The sequence below is a fragment of the Vigna umbellata genome, chromosome 1, assembly GCF_029865625.1.
Source record: "Vigna umbellata cultivar VRB3 chromosome 1, Vumbellata_1.0, whole genome shotgun sequence".
Taxonomy (NCBI): domain Eukaryota; kingdom Viridiplantae; phylum Streptophyta; class Magnoliopsida; order Fabales; family Fabaceae; genus Vigna; species Vigna umbellata.
The window spans coordinates 107106134-107121884 of NC_142165.1; the positions used below are offsets into that span (position 1 = coordinate 107106134).

The following is a 15751-nucleotide window of genomic DNA, read 5'->3' on the forward strand; positions in this document are numbered from 1 at the left end:
ATTACAATATAAGGCCCAATTGCCATATATTTTTAGGCCCTTACAAAAACAATATTCATGGATAACATGTAAATGCTAGTGTCACTATCATATGTTGATATTATACATCAAATATTTAATTTGATTCTTAAATTTGTTATTTTTATTAGTCTTAATTTCTTTTAGAATAAAATAATTTTACCTATTTTTAAATTTAGACTAAATTTAATTTTTATATAAATGTTATTAAATATTTTTAATTTAGGGATAGAGTTGGTTTGAAATTAAAATAAAAATTTTAGAAATGGAAATAAATATCATTGGTTTAAAAAATAAAAAATATAAACTATTTAATATGATTGTTAAGTTAAACATCAATTAGTTTAAAATAAAATTCAATATAATATTTATATAAAAATTCAGTTTAATTTGAATGCTCTACTTTAATAAAAGTTTCTTTTTAATATAAGTATTTTCTTCGCAATTTTTAAACTCTGTAGCTATATTCGTAAAAAAATTATTCTGCATAAGCATTTTTTAAGTTTAATTTTTTTAAAATAAAAATAATATAAAAAAAATTACGAACTAAAATGTAACGTACATTATTAATTATAATATTAAGATTGAATTGACAAAATTGAATAAAAATAAAAACTAAATTAATATTTTAACAAATTTTAAAAGGCTATGAAAATGGAAAGACACGCAACGCAATCGATGCAAGTTTTCAAGCGGAACATGCTTTGTCCTTTGAATAAATTAACCAAACACGGCACAAACAAAGACATAGAAAACAAAATTAAAATCCAAACACGTTCAAATGCCATTCACTGATTACAGCTGCTTTAAGCGCGTTTCTTCCAGCAATCACTTTCTCTCTCTCAAAAAAGCTACTTAATGTCGATGCGTCGCGTTTCTCTCTCTTAGTTCAAATTTCGAATTCCAAAAACCACAATGCTCCTCCCAATCCACTGTTGCTACCTCAGCACCATCGTCGCGCTGACAATCTTCCTGTCCATCAGGTCGTTTTCCGACGCTCAATCCTGCAATGGCATCCTCGTTTCTTATGCCTATACCGGCGGCTCGCGGCTGCCGCCGAATGTCTCCAACGCGGCGGAGCAGCCCTACCGGTTCGAGTCGACGTTGACAGTACTCAACAACGGCCTCGATGAACTCAAGTCGTGGAAGGTCTTCGTGGGGTTTGACCATGACGAGTTGTTGGTCTCTGCGTCCAATGCGGTTCTCGCCGACGGCACAACCCTCCCGGCCGCCGTCGGAAACGGCACTGTTTTTGCTGGCTACCCCATGACCGATCTTAAGACCGCCGTCGCCACCGCCGGAGACTTGACCCAGATGCAGGTTCAGATCAACCTCGTCGGCACCGTGTTCGGGGTGGCGCCGCCCAGTGTTCCGATGCCGAAATCCATCAATCTCGCCAATGATGGATTCGTATGTCGTGCATCCACCACCCAAGGTAGCGTTATTCTCATTGATCTATGACTGTAGCTTAAGTGCTTGTGAAAATGTGGTTTAGAAAAAAGGTTGAATTTTTAATTGCGGTGAAGTTAGGTTTTTGGGTTAGTTTTGTTTGATCTGTGAAAGGATTGATCGGGTTTAGTGAAATGCTGTGATTAATGAATGGGATGGGGTTACTTTTTGGTTTTTCAGGGAAGAATGCTAGTAGTGTGTGCTGCACTAGAGATCCCAAGTTCAAAACTAACATCACCACGGATGAAGAGTTTCTGCCACGTCAGAATGGTGATCTTAGTATTATGTATGACGTGATAAGAACTTACGATTCTAATTACTGGGCTGAGGTTACTATTGCAAATCATAACCCACTTGGGAGGCTTGACAACTGGAGGTTGAGCTGGGACTGGATGAATGATGAGTTTATATATTCAATGAAAGGGGCTTATCCTTCTGTTGTTGATGCTTCTGAATGTTTGTTCGGTAAGCAAGGTACATTCTATAAGGATCTTGACTTTGCCACTGTTTTGAATTGTGAGAGAAGGCCAACCATAATTGATCTCCCCCCTACCAAGTTCAATGATTCTGACCTTGGGAAGATTCCCTTTTGCTGCCGGAATGGTACTATTTTGCCGCCCTCCATGGATCCTAGTATGTCAGCCTCAAGATTCCAAATGCAGGTTTTCAAGATGCCACCGGCGCTTAATCGATCACAACTTTCACCTCCGCAGAACTGGAGGATAAGCGGTACACTCAACCCTGACTATAAATGCGGCCCTCCTGTAAGAGTGAGTCCCACCGAAAACCCCGATCCTTCTGGCTTACCGTCGAACAAAACTGTGATGGCCAGTTGGCAGGTTGTGTGCAACATTACGACAGCCAAGGGAACATCAAGTAAATGCTGTGTTTCATTTTCGGCCTATTACAATGATTCAGTTATTCCATGCAAAACATGTGCTTGTGGATGTCCCCAGAATAGAGAGAGAACATGTAGTACTACTGCCTCAGCTATGTTGCTTCCACCAGAGGCACTTCTTGTTCCTTATGAAAACCGAACCGCCAAGGCAATTGCTTGGGCAAGCCTGAAACATTTTCCAGTGCCAAACCCGATGCCCTGTAGTGATAACTGTGGTGTGAGCATCAACTGGCATTTGCTCACGGACTACAATAAAGGATGGAGTGCAAGGGTGACACTTTTTAACTGGGGTGAGACCAATTTTGCAGACTGGTTTGCTGCAGTACAAATGGACAAAGCAGCTGCAGGTTTTGAGAAAATGTACTCTTTCAATGCAACCCTTGTAGATGGTGTAAACAACACAATTATTATGCAAGGTTTGCCAGGATTGAACTACCTTGTAGCAGAAGCTGACGGAGCTGACCCTCTGAGAGATCCTAGGGTGCCTGGTAAACAACAATCGGTGATCTCTTTCACAAAGAAACTTACTCCTGGAATCAATACGGTTCGTGGAGATGGTTTTCCCACTAAAGTTCTTTTCAATGGAGAGGAATGCTCTCTTCCTTCCGTGCTTCCAACTAGTGGTGGTTCTTGGGATGGTTTTTCATTGGGAACTTCAGTGCTACTGTCACTGTTGTCGTTCCTCTTGATGAGATGATAGTGGCTATGTTTGATTTAGACTTTGGCTTGCTCTGTCCCGAGACATGATTTGATTCATATATTGACCTTACCACAGAAACTCAGTGGACTTAGTCGTGCTATTGTAACATTCACGCGTGTCTGGTTTGGATGCTGTCACTCATTGTTCAATTCATATGTGATTCTTTCGAGCATGTTATAGTACAGAGGATTGTAGATTTGTGTTAGATGATAGAAATATATTCCTTTTTCTATTAAAAGTTTTTTTTCTCTCCTTTGATTGTTCCTTTTGTTTGCGTTCAATCTCAGTAATTTTTCCTCGTCGTGGTATGTTTTATTCTGATTTAAAAATCGACGCAGACCAACATAAGTAGTTAAAGTGTTTAAATTAATCTAAATTATAAGAGGCCGAAATAATTGATTCTGAGATTAAACCAAACATGCCTTAAATTGGAAGCAAATTTGAATGGTATATGACTTCAAAACTTAGAACTCATGCTAACTATCTAAACACTCACTATCATAACGAAACATAATCTTAAGATGAATTTATTAAGACGTAATTTTAATTTTCAAATTTTATGAGAGTAACTAGATTGCTTAAAAAGTAACAATTCCAACTTTTTTTAATTCTCAAATTTATGTTTATATTTTTATTTTTTAACCTTAGTTCAATTTCAAATCTGAGACTATTTTTTTTCTATTGGTGTCTATTAAGATTATTTTTACTAATATCGATTGAAGTTAGTTTTGTGTTAAAATTGTTAGGATTATTTTAGTGCTGTAAATATCTTGTTTCTCGTTTGATATTAATTAAAGTTTTCATATCAATATTGAGAACGCTATTATTGATAGATGTGAATTAGATTTTTCCATGGACCTCTATCTTGGTTATTACCTTTTATCAATGTGTCCAACATTTTTTTTTCTAATTTAGACTAAAACAAAAAATTCAAGCAACATTAATTAGATCTCTTGTTTTTTTAATCCAAGTTCTCATAACAAAGGTTAATATTGATGGATTTGTACTAGAGTTTTTCTATAGGCATCTATCGATATTATTATTTTTTGTCGATGTCTTTAATGGATTTTTATTATTGACACTAACATTATTCTGTCAATATTAGCCTTTTCTTTTTCTAATTTAGACCAGAAATACTTTCAACTGACATTAATTAGATTTTTTTATAATGTCAAATGAAAAGGTTTCTTAGTTGACATTTATTGAAAGATGGTACAAAAACAAACTAGGTAAAATTAACTTTGGTGGATGTCGACCTAAATATTTGAATGATATCAATCGAGAAAAAAACTGTCAATATCAGTTAAAAAAATATTGACAAATGTTGACTGAAAAGTAATTATCAACTAAAATCGGATAAAAAAAATATCATCAGTATTAATGTTTTTGATTTATTATTATGATTTTCTTTTCATTTGGTGATAATAAAATTCAATAAATTTAAATTATATTTTAATAAAATATTTGAAAATAAAAAAATTCAAAAAAATATTAATTCATATTTAATGAAATTGAATGTCTCGAAAAATAAAAATTGTAAACGTAACGTAGGACTCTTGCTAACTAATCCCTATCCCCTCACACAGATAAAAAGTAAAAACAAACAAAAAATGTGCAAAATAACATAAATAACTTTAATTTAAAATAGATGCGAAATAAATAAAGATATTTTGTATTAGCCTCTTAAGTCTACAAAAAATTGTAACTCTTATTTTCTTTCTAATTTGAAAAGAAACACAATTTTTTTGAAGTAGGACCGCATAAATGTTTCTTTCTTTCTTTATCACTTGGATATTTTCTTCTGAGAATTGTTCCAGAATTAATTTTAAATTATTTATTATTCAAAAATAACCCTTAATACTGTAAACTTAATTTAAATAATTGAAAATTATAATCTTGATCGATATGTTGTAATTATAGTTTAAAGTGGCTTAAGTGATAAGAAAGCCTAAGCAATAGAGACACAGCAGTTTAAAAGCTCTTTACAGAGTTCTTTGCAGCATCAGCGGCTCAAGCATGTGAAAGAAAAAATGGAAACCACAACTTGGTAGGAATAGATGAGAGAAAACCTAAGCAGTTTATCATGCTTTAGCTAAAACTCATCTACATTTGGTTTATTTGTTATGGATATGAATGTTTAATCGTCAAAAAAGGTTTTGCATTGGTGGTCTATTATTACTGCATAATTTTTTTATACCAAATTTGCATGCACAATTATAATAAAAAAACAATTACAGAAAATTAACTTTCCCTATCTATATATGAATTCTGATAATTAAATTGTTTTCGGGAAGCTGCAATGGCGTTGAGAGATTCTTTTATAAGCGTGAAATATGCTTAGCAATGCATATTGCATAGCTATAGACCAATAGCCATATAATATGAGAGAAGTACCTAACCAGGTTCATGTACAAAGAATGCATGACATAATGAACATTAAAAGCACAGAAGTATCGCAGTACAGAAGCAGCCAGAAAAGAATGGCCAGACCAAACGTCTAGAGCAGCCAAATGCAATATTTACATGCTTACGGAAGTCGTTACTTACTTTGAATGACATAAATTACAAAAGAAACAGAAGAAAAAAAAATTCATAATTTGTTATTTCAAGTTAGAAAAGATCCTACGACAACTTTGCAGATGTATCAAAACCTTGCTTCTGCAATTCTGTCCTACGCCAACATACCTTCAAGAACACCCTAAAATTAGAGAAGCTTGCTAGCAACTTTGCTATCAATAGCAGTCAAAATTGCACGTGCCTTGTGCATATATATATGCAGTTGACGTTTGTAGCCGATTCATCTTAACCATCCAGACTAAGGCATTACAATACACTACTACTCCCAGAAGTCTGAATATTTGACACCAACCAAATCCTGTTTGTCGAACAATTTAGACTCAGTTCGAAAATTACTAACTGCAAGATGATAACGTGCTTGTGTAACATAAACTATTTACACTGACAACTGCAATCAGAAAGAACTGGCCAGGGTTTATTCTAGACAGGGATGTTGTCCAGAGAATAAGCATCAAATTCAAACTCACTCTCAGCTGGTCCCATGCCTTCTTGCTGCCAACATTAGAAACACATGAGAAAACCGATTTGCTCATAACGGAAAGTTACATGCAAGTACGTGTAAATATTCCAGGTCCAAAGAAAGGGATGAAGGGCAAACCTGCTTTAGAAGCGCACTCATCAGATCCTCCTGCCCATAATGGTCAGGGAAGAGATTAGTCTGGGAACTTGCATCGGGAATTCTTTCAGACTTAACCCTTACTGAATTGTCAACAAGAAGCGGATGGAGGTGTTGAACAGCATTTTGGAGGTTATCTTGCTCCGAGCCTTGTCCCACGGAGAACATAGATTTTCCAATTAAAGTAGCATCTCTGCTCTGGCCGGTCTGCTGGGTAGAAGAAAACCCTTGATGCACTAAAACTGATGGGGATACATCAATGTTACCTTGTAAAGGATTTGCATGATGGGGGGCACTGTATGTCAGGCCTGGGTTTGTTATCTCCCAATCATGGGACTTGTGATGGTGCAGTTCATTAAAAATATCATAACTTGGGAATCCACCAGATGTTTTAATTCCAGATGTAACTTCCTCCTGAAATGAGCCTTTTGTTGTGATACTGGACATACCTGGAGTGCTTCCAAGAGGTAAACTATTGTTGACGGACATTTCAGAGCTTTGATTCATTGGAAAACTCAACAACGAAGAGTTTGGTGGAACAGGATTATACGCAGGTCCTCTGTTATTACCAGCAATGCCATTTCTTCCCAGAAAGCCATTAGAAATTCCATTTGATACATTAGGCTGCCCCAAAGATGATGGAAGCCTAGGAACACGAGGACCAGGATTTTCACTTAGCATCTGACCTCTAGGTTGGGATTGTGGCATCTGCATCAATAAGGGGTTGCCTTGTGGGGCAGATGCATTGACTCGCATATTCAAGCTGGCAATGGATTGGGTAGACTGGTGCAAATTGGCAAGCTGCTTAGGCTCCATGTTGGTAGGGATTCCAAGCAATAAGTTCATTGGTTTACTGCTGCTTAAATGTTGCTGTTGGCCTTCTCCAAATCTTACCCTTGGGTTTTCAAAACTAAAAAGGTTTCTTTGATCCATGATAGGCATTGGTACACCAGCTTTGGCAGTTGACCTACCAAGTCCTGCTGCTTGAAGAGTAGCCAGACTTTGAGCAGGAAGCTGGCCAGCAACTGCAAGAGTTTGAAGATCAATCCCGCTAATTGAAGAAATTGTTCCAAACGTTGCCTCTTGAGAGCCGAGAAAGGAGTTGTTCATATTATTCTGGTGTTGAGAAACTCCACTTAATCTTCGAAGATACAACCGGTATTTCTGCAACAAAAACAGGATGAAAAAAGGGATCTTCAATCAAGTAAGAATAAAATTTAACCCAAGTCCTTCCCAAAGTACAGACAGTATAACAGTATGATACCTGCAGGTGGCTGGCAACATTTTCTCTAGTGAGCCCAGGAACATTCATCAATTCCAGAATTTTTTTAGGAACAGCCTCTGAATACAAATATCAGATGAGTCATGCCAAATTAAATAACATCATAATTCTTACAAAAGGACGAGTGAACATACAATAAAAAGATAAGATGACCAAATTAACGCAGGATAAAGTAGGAGAGCAAAACTCGCCATAGATGGTTTCATGATATTAGCAAACTAATAGAGGCTCCAATAAGAAAAGTGGAAAATAGTCAAGTAAAACACGTAGAAGAGGAACTCCGAAAAATATAAGAAAGACTATTAAAAATGGTTTTAGAGAAATGATTTGATTATTTTTAGACCTCATTGGCTAGAAACCCAACCTGTGGGATAAGACTTGACTATAGATGCAATTATAAAGCCAAAATGGAGTCATAATGTATCTATTAATATTGCTGACCCGATAATTTGAAAAGCATGCAAAACCTACTTGCAATGATCCAGGAATTGGGAGTATCTAAAAACTGAAGACCAAAGTGGTAAAAGTGTTGTTTTGGACAATATAAAAACAAAAATCCTAACAACCATGCATCAAAAGTTCCGTTACATAGGTCTTCAGTGGAAATGCAACAAATATAGAAAACCAAAAACAACTTCGAAAACCCAGGCAAAAGATACATACTGTCAATTCCCAGCTGATCCACAGCAGCCACAAACTGTTGATGAAGCTCCACAGACCAAACAACTCGAGGTTTCTTTAACGTGGATGTGTCATCTCTATCCTCTGCCTCCTCCTCCTCGTCCCTTCTCTTTTTTGAGTTTCTCCAACTGCCTTCGTTAGCCGAGGAAGAGTAATCTGCTTCATCAGATGCCTTAGGTTGGCGATCTCCTTCTTCGGCACTGCCGGATTGCTCTGCGTCTTTCCACTCATTCTTCTTCTTCCGAACCACATGCTGCCATATGTTCTTCAAAGCCTCAATGCGAACAGGCTTAATCAGATAATCACAAGCACCGTGAGTCACACCCTTCATAACAACACTTTTACCATCATCCGCAGACATCACTGCAACCATCACAGAAAAGCAAGTAAATTTAAACACCAATGCACTCCACCAGAAACAGATCTAATCAGGTCAAACGAGACACTCACTGATAACAGGAAGGTCCATCTCCAACCCAATGTGCTCCAGAAGTTTAAATCCATCCATGTCAGGCATATGCACATCGCTTATAACAATGTCAAACCCATTTTTGTTCTCTCTAAGAAGTGAAAGCGCAGTCTCTGCTCGGTTGCATTTGGTAACTGAAACCACAACCAAAACAAAACTCCTAAAATTTCGCATACATATCAACAAAACAAAAATTCCACGACAGAAACAAAATTACAAATCTGACATCCAACGGTTAGCAAAAGTCTGATTCAAAGGAAGAATCAACAAATCAAGAAACAGAAGCTAATCACCAAGTAGTTAATTAAGTTGGGGTTTCAATTTTTGTTCTGTTTCTCTTTCGTTATTTTTTGAGGAGGTCAATTAATAACCGTTCGAATAGGAAATAGAGAAGAGAAACAGAAAACAGTAACAACCCGATGGAGTAGTAATAGAGTGGTAGTACCTTCGTAGAGGCACGTGCGAAGCATCTTCTCGAGAATCATGAGGCACGTGGGATCATCGTCGACCACCAGAACCCTGAGACCCGCCGGAAACTGGTCGGAGACAACGTCTCCGGATTTCATAACCCCTGTTGTAGTAACCGTTGACATGGATCCCTTTCCGTTGCCCAGATTCATGCTTCGGAGATCCAAACCGAACCTAACAGAACAGTAGCACCACCACAACAATAATAATAATAATAACAGCAACAACAACATACGAGAGACAACAGTGGCGTTCACATAGTTCGAATCGAGTTTGAGGCGAAAGTGAAGCGAAACTAATTGAGGAGCAGGTGCTGCTGAGTTCACAATTGGACCAAAACGCAGAGCAGGAATCGGAGTAGAAAGAAAGAGAAGACGAATTTTGGGTGAGAAATATATTTTTATTTCATAATAAATAAATAATAAAAAAAAACACAATAACTATCGTTCTGCGCCTCAAGCTTATGTCCTCCCCTTGTCACTGTTACACGCTGAATTTCTCGGGTATTTAATTATTCTTTAATTATTCTCGGGTATTGATGACATTTGTTATTTTTTTATTCAGTATTAAGCAAGACATCAATGTTATTTATTATGCCACTTAATAAATTTCCAGTAATAATGGTATGACGGTAATAGTTGTAGTTTTAATTTTGCTATTTCCAGAGAGATAATTTGTGATGTTACATATTTATAATAATTATAATTTTATAATTATAATATAGTGAAAGTTGGGTGTGAGTGGCTCCTGAAAGAGTGGATCCAGCTCATTCATGGTAGGAACTAACCCCTCCTCTTAAATCTACTCTTCCAAAACCTTTTTTTATTTTAACTGTGCCCGTGTTTACGACCATGCATGCTTATCTAATAATCATGCTCAATTATATTTTTATTTTCTTATTAATTTCTAAATTAATGCTCATTAGTGTTCAGTAAACTCGTTTATTATTATTATTTTTTTATTCATTAAAGTCATGAAAAACTAAATTAAGAATTACTTAATCAATTTAAATTTGGTTTAAAATATTTATAACCTCCCAACTATTTTTGTAATGTTTTTTTACTGAAATAGTACAGTACTGGTTTTTTTATTTTCCATTAAGGTCTTACCCACTTAATGAAAAAGTGTGAGCATTTTATCGTATTTAATGTTAAATGACCAAATTTAAGTATCGATTGTACAAAGCAAAAAATATTTATTCAAGTTGGTATAAAAATCCATAAGATGCCTGTAAAAAATGAAAAATATATATACAGTTTTTAAAATTATAACCTCGAATAATTATTATAGAAATCAATTAACGGTAATAAATAATTATACGTTAATTATTTATTTTTCTACTTACACCAATAGAAACTTTGATTATTTTTTTTGTTATATATATATAACAGTACAATAATTACGGCACACGGAAACCATTAACTAAAATGCTGTTAAAAATAATAATAATAGTATTTGGATAAAAAGCTTAACAATTTTTAAATGAACCTCGTTTTAAATTATTTTATTCTTCAAATAATACATGTTATTTTCTAATAATAAAAGTGTATAAGACAATAAAAGGAATTATGGTGTTTAAATTGACAATAAGAGAATTTTCAATGAGTAAGAATGATGAAATGTTTTTATGGACATTAGGATGGTATTCAATTAATGGTCATAAAGTATGTTAATTGTTGGAAATGAGTAAAAAATTTGATTTAAGGAAAGTATGTGCATTGTGATTGGGTGGGAATATGTAATATTAGAAAATGAGAATTAATTTTGTGATGGTATGAAATTGCGCATGAAGAGGGAATTAATATTTATAGCATTTAGTAAAGGAAGCATTATCCATGGAGATGGTGGGTCTGTTGTCATTTAAGCTTTATGCAAACAAATAAATAAAATAGTACAAAGTTTGATGTTGGTAGTTTGGGTCAATGTCCACATACATATAAACCAATGCCAAACTTATGCAAGCCAGTTCATTGATTTGACTCCAAACCATTTCTCAACTTTCCTTACTTCTAAACCCAAAATCACATTTCAAGTCTCTATATATAACAAGCGCTGCTTGTTTTGGTACACTTTGGTGGCCTTCAAATAAATTTTTAAAAAATAAATTTTAAATTTAATTCAATTTCACAAAACGAAGTAAGATGAAATTTACAGTTACTTATATATTATACATTAGTTTTATCTCTAGATAACGTAGACTTTCAATAATTTTTAATTTTTTTTGTTTTAATTAATTATTTTAAAGAAAGTAAAAATATATAACTAAGGATGACAAAAAAATCCACGGACACGAGTATCTACGGATAAAATCTGTGACAGATAATTATTATTTACGATTATTTACTATTCACGGATAACGGGTAACGGATATTTTAATACCTACTTCTAAACGGTTAATATACTACTTGACCCATGGATATTCGTTGCCCGCAAAAGATAATAAAAAAATTAATTTATATATTTTTTAATTAAAAATAAAATTATATTATCTTTTATTAGGTTAAATTTAATTAAAATTAAATTTTAATTTATATTATATTATATATTTTTTTTAATTTTATTTTAAAAATATATAAAATATATTTTTTCAATTTTTGTGAGTATCTGCAAAGTAGACGCAAATTTTAAAATATCTATAAGTATTTTTTAAACGATCGAGTAACAAATACAATTTTATGTGCCAGGTTACATGTAAACTCTATCCCTATCTACTCGTTGTCATTCCTGTGTAACGTAAGAAAGGGAGTGCAAAGTGGGTATTCCGTTGAAGAACTTTATGGTTTGGAAGCTCTACTTTTGAAGCCACTTGAACTCAATCCTTTCATTATTCATTCACTCAACAACTTCAATCTCTATCTCTTTTTCCTCTCTCTCTCTCTTTCTCTTTCGTTTGCGTTTTATCAGTGTGCACTCTGACTCACTCTTGCCCTTTTTTTATCCAAAGATAATATTATATTGTTATTCCTCCACCATTTCCCCCCTCTCGCCACGTGTTTCGCCAAGCCCCTTTCATCCTATAACCTCTTTCCTTTTCCATCTCTACCTACTACAAATTCATCTCCTCTACCACAATTTTCACAGGGAATGTTTCTAAAATAAATAAAAAAGACATTTTTTATTTTATTTTTATATTGCAAGAAAAGTAGTGCAAAAAGCAGCAGCATCTGAAAAACGTATATTCGGTTGGGGAACCTTTTCTTGCTTACGATGAATAAACAAGGCCGCAGAGAAGAAACGCTTTTCACTGTGAAAAAGTGGAATTATTTAGAATAATAGCAGTTTACAAAACAAAACTGTAGACCATAAGTTCGAACTGTGACATTGATTCCCCAGTTTAACTCTTCCCTTTCACTTTGTCTTCTCCCAACAGATTTAAATCTTTAAAGTTCATCATTCAATACTATTAATAATGCCTCTTTCCATCATTTTGCTTATTTTTTTATTTCTTGTTTCTTGCATTTAAGCTTTTTATGGGCTAGAGAATACCCAAAACAGCCGATATATGCTTTTAAGGAAAATCGAATATTTGTGTGCGTCACTCTTTCATGCGCGGAATTAAAATATTTATTATATATAATTCATAATATGTTGGTGTGGGTGTGGAGATGGTGAGTTAAGTTAAGCCACATGGCGATTCCTGGAAGTTGGAGAAAAGTGTGAGTAACTTTTCTCAACTTTTCCCTGTCTTTCTTCGCATACCATTCTAATAATTCTCTCTATCTCTCTCTCTGTTTTTTTGTTTTTGTTTTTGCTTCTCTTCTCTCTGCATTTCAATCATCACTCCCATTCTCATCCTATAATTTATTTATTTTTTCTTAAAATCTCCATTCTTTCAATGCCACCATCCATCATCTCTTCCTTTAATCATTCATATCTATTACAGCTTCTAATGCAATTTTCTTATCATTTATTATACTTTCTCAAAATAATTCAAATATGAAATAATCGATTCTTTTGATCATCGTAATCTTTGTTTTCGTGTATATATCTAATTATGGCCGTTGCAAGAGAATTATTATTTTTTATTTCGTTTAACTCATAATTACTGCAAATGGTATTCTTTTTAAATTACTTTTGTTGCTTGCAAAATCGATGTAAATTAGTCAAAGTCAAACAATATTGTGTTGCAATTGCAAACTATACCTAGTATGAAGAACATGGCATCGATTATTATCGTTACATAATCATCTGTTTAACTTAACCTTCTCATGTTATTTACTCATGTAAGAAGAATACTCAGTACACGTTTTAAATGTGGAAAATGTTCTTAAATAATGATCGAGCAAAACATTATGCAATTCCTTTAACACTCGTTTTCATTTTATCCTAATTTAAACAAAGTTAGCAGGGATGTGGTTAAAATTAGAAAAATAAACACGTGTAGGTTTTTAATTAGATCACATGATCGTTGATTAACCCTTTAATAAAATTATGAAATAAATTTATAATTCTCTGGTTCTAATATGGGGTCATGCATGGTGGTACTTATCATGTATGCATGACCCACAATTTGTCCGCCAGATGCCTAAATATTAAGGAAGCGTCAGTCAAAGTAAATTAATGGTACTTTTTAAATCACGGATAAAATAAAAACTCATTAACCTATGATAAATCATGAATTTTATTTAAATTTAACTTATAATAAATAAAAAAGCGTCGTACCTGCGGCTTTTTGTTCTTAAAAATTTGACTAACTTCCTGATTTTAGTTAATACTCTCATAAAATCCACCAAATCTGCACTACAAAAAGATAATCTTCTACGTAGGAAAGCTCGATTTTCCAATTATCAGTATTTGGTATCATAATACTAAATAAATAAACAAATTAAAAAAAAGTTGATAATAAATAAAATAAAACGACGGTGTAAAAAATCACGCTCGACGGGGCGCAAGAGCTGGTGATGTAAGAGTAAGAAGACAAAAGTCCATCGCACGAGAAGAAATCTGAACCTTCCATTTAAAATTGAATTGATCGAACGGTGCCAGAGAAAATCCCATGGTGGGAGACATGTACTACTCTACCACCCTAACCTCCATCAAGAAACAAATCATTAATGAAAGATAAAGTTTTGACTATAGAAGCATAGATACTATTTTTTTAATTGTGTAATTTAGTTATTAACTATTCAGATGCATTCTTAATGATATTTAACAAATAAAAGTTAGAATTATCTAAAAAAATAGTGACTTCTAAAAATAAGTGATGAATAATGTTGGTGTTTTTTTCTTCAACTCTCATAATAGTTTGCGGAGTGTCCTAAATTATTTTTTTCCAAGTCTCGTGACTGAAAAACATGCTTTAGAAAAATAGACAGTCACTCCTGCATTGTATTAAAATTTTAAAATATGTATAAGTAAATCAGGATTAATGATACGATGCGAGACTTTTTCAAATAAATTTAAGGATAATTATGAACTTATATTTTCAACTATCCTAACGTATTAAAGTTGATCAATTATCAATAATGATTATTGACCAATAATAATATTTGAAAAGTCAAATGATATACTAAAAACTCATATACTCAATTATTATTACTAATACAACACAAATAATATATAATTTAATATAATTATAAATATAAAAAAATTATATATATAAAGGATTATTCTTCATTTACTTCAAATTTTTCCTTTAAAAATAATATATTACACAAATAAATAAGAACAAAAATAATAAGTATGCCTTTTTTTTCAGATAAAAGAAATTGTGAGAGAATGAAAGATAAACACAAAAAATAACTTAAGAGGTAAGAAGAGAAAAGATACAAAAATATTTTAGTAATATTTTTATTCTTCGTCATATTTAACGTTATACTTTAATAAGTTATCACATGATTTTTTATTACAATAGAAAATGAAAGAAAATATGAAAACCAGATCAAATTTATAATAACAAATTACACTTCACAAAAATAAATAAATTATACTTATTATAATAAAATATATAAATAAATATATAAAAGTGAATGATTAAACTATTTATACTATATTTTATTAATAGAAGTCAAATTATGTAACTTATCTGAATAATTTCTTCCCTCACAGGATCCTAAACTTTTACATTTACATCATTTAATAACTTTAAATAAAAAAGAAAGTCAAACCCCACTAAAACACACTCAAAAACCCCAAGCAGTGGGATCCATATCTCGAGAAGTGAGTGAATGTCTCAGTTAGTGAAGAACAGGTGGCTGCAAGGGAGTGGCCGTTCGTTTTGGGCGACGACAGTATTTAAGGCAAAATTTCAAATATCGTGCTACTTCTCTGCATGTCTTTCTTTTTCTCCACCCTGCTGAAAACCATTTTCTTCTTCTTCTCTCTAAAATCTCCTCCTTCTCTCTAAGAAAACCTCATTATTTCTTATTTCGATCACCTCTCAGGCACCGTCTGAACACTCCCGACGTCGAGGGCGTTCGTTTGAACCGATCAGTTTAGGATTCTGGACTGGTAAGTTCATATCTCTCAGCCAAGTGGTTTTTCTGTACATGCAAACTCAATTTTCGGTTACCTGAGTTCCTTAACCCAATCCTGAACGCCTTCCTGGTCTTTCATTTGGTTAGTTTCATAAATCTTGATCGTAGTATTCTAAG

At 33.5% G+C, this 15751-nt stretch overlaps 2 protein-coding genes across 4 annotated transcripts; one reads left to right on the plus strand and one right to left on the minus strand.

The window, feature by feature from the left end:
- The first annotated feature begins 768 nt into the window (after nt 1-768).
- Nucleotides 769-3318, plus strand: LOC124842300 (COBRA-like protein 7). Its single transcript, XM_047318760.2, has 2 exons — nt 769-1453; nt 1648-3318. Exons 1-2 carry the CDS (start codon nt 934-936, stop codon nt 3060-3062), a joined length of 1935 nt encoding a protein of 644 aa, XP_047174716.1. The 5' UTR covers nt 769-933; the 3' UTR covers nt 3063-3318.
- Nucleotides 3319-5474: 2156 nt separating this feature from the next.
- On the minus strand, nt 5475-9583 carry LOC124842294 (two-component response regulator ARR2-like). 3 transcript variants are annotated; one of them, XM_047318755.2, is made up of 7 exons: nt 9136-9583; nt 8672-8824; nt 8204-8584; nt 7523-7599; nt 6241-7422; nt 6029-6134; nt 5475-5940 (listed from the first exon to the last, which is right to left on the minus strand). In XM_047318755.2, the coding sequence occupies exons 1-6, from the start codon at nt 9389-9391 to the stop codon at nt 6063-6065; spliced, it is 2121 nt and encodes a 706-aa protein (XP_047174711.2). In that variant the 5' UTR covers nt 9392-9583; the 3' UTR covers nt 5475-5940; nt 6029-6062. The 3 variants fall into 3 exon arrangements, with proteins under 3 accessions (XP_047174711.2, XP_047174710.2, XP_047174709.2); XM_047318754.2 differs by having other exon boundaries at nt 6023-6134; XM_047318753.2 differs by having other exon boundaries at nt 5475-6134; nt 9136-9566.
- Nucleotides 9584-15751: the final 6168 nt, after the last annotated feature.

Bases quoted from the DNA above. Each gene is read 5' to 3' on its own strand.
- LOC124842300 (XM_047318760.2), top strand. From the start codon at position 934: ATGCTCCTCCCAATCCACTGTTGCTACCTCAGCACCATCGTCGCGCTG. The intron at 1,454-1,647 runs GTAGCGTTATTC...TTGGTTTTTCAG, and splicing joins TCGTGCATCCACCACCCAAG to GGAAGAATGCTAGTAGTGTG.
- LOC124842294 (XM_047318755.2), bottom strand. From the start codon at position 9,391: ATGTTGTTGTTGCTGTTATTATTATTATTATTGTTGTGGTGGTGCTAC. The intron at 8,825-9,135 runs GTACTACCACTC...TTGTGGTTTCAG, and splicing joins TCGCACGTGCCTCTACGAAG to TTACCAAATGCAACCGAGCA. The intron at 6,135-6,240 runs GTTTGCCCTTCA...TAATGTTGGCAG, and splicing joins TGAGTGCGCTTCTAAAGCAG to CAAGAAGGCATGGGACCAGC.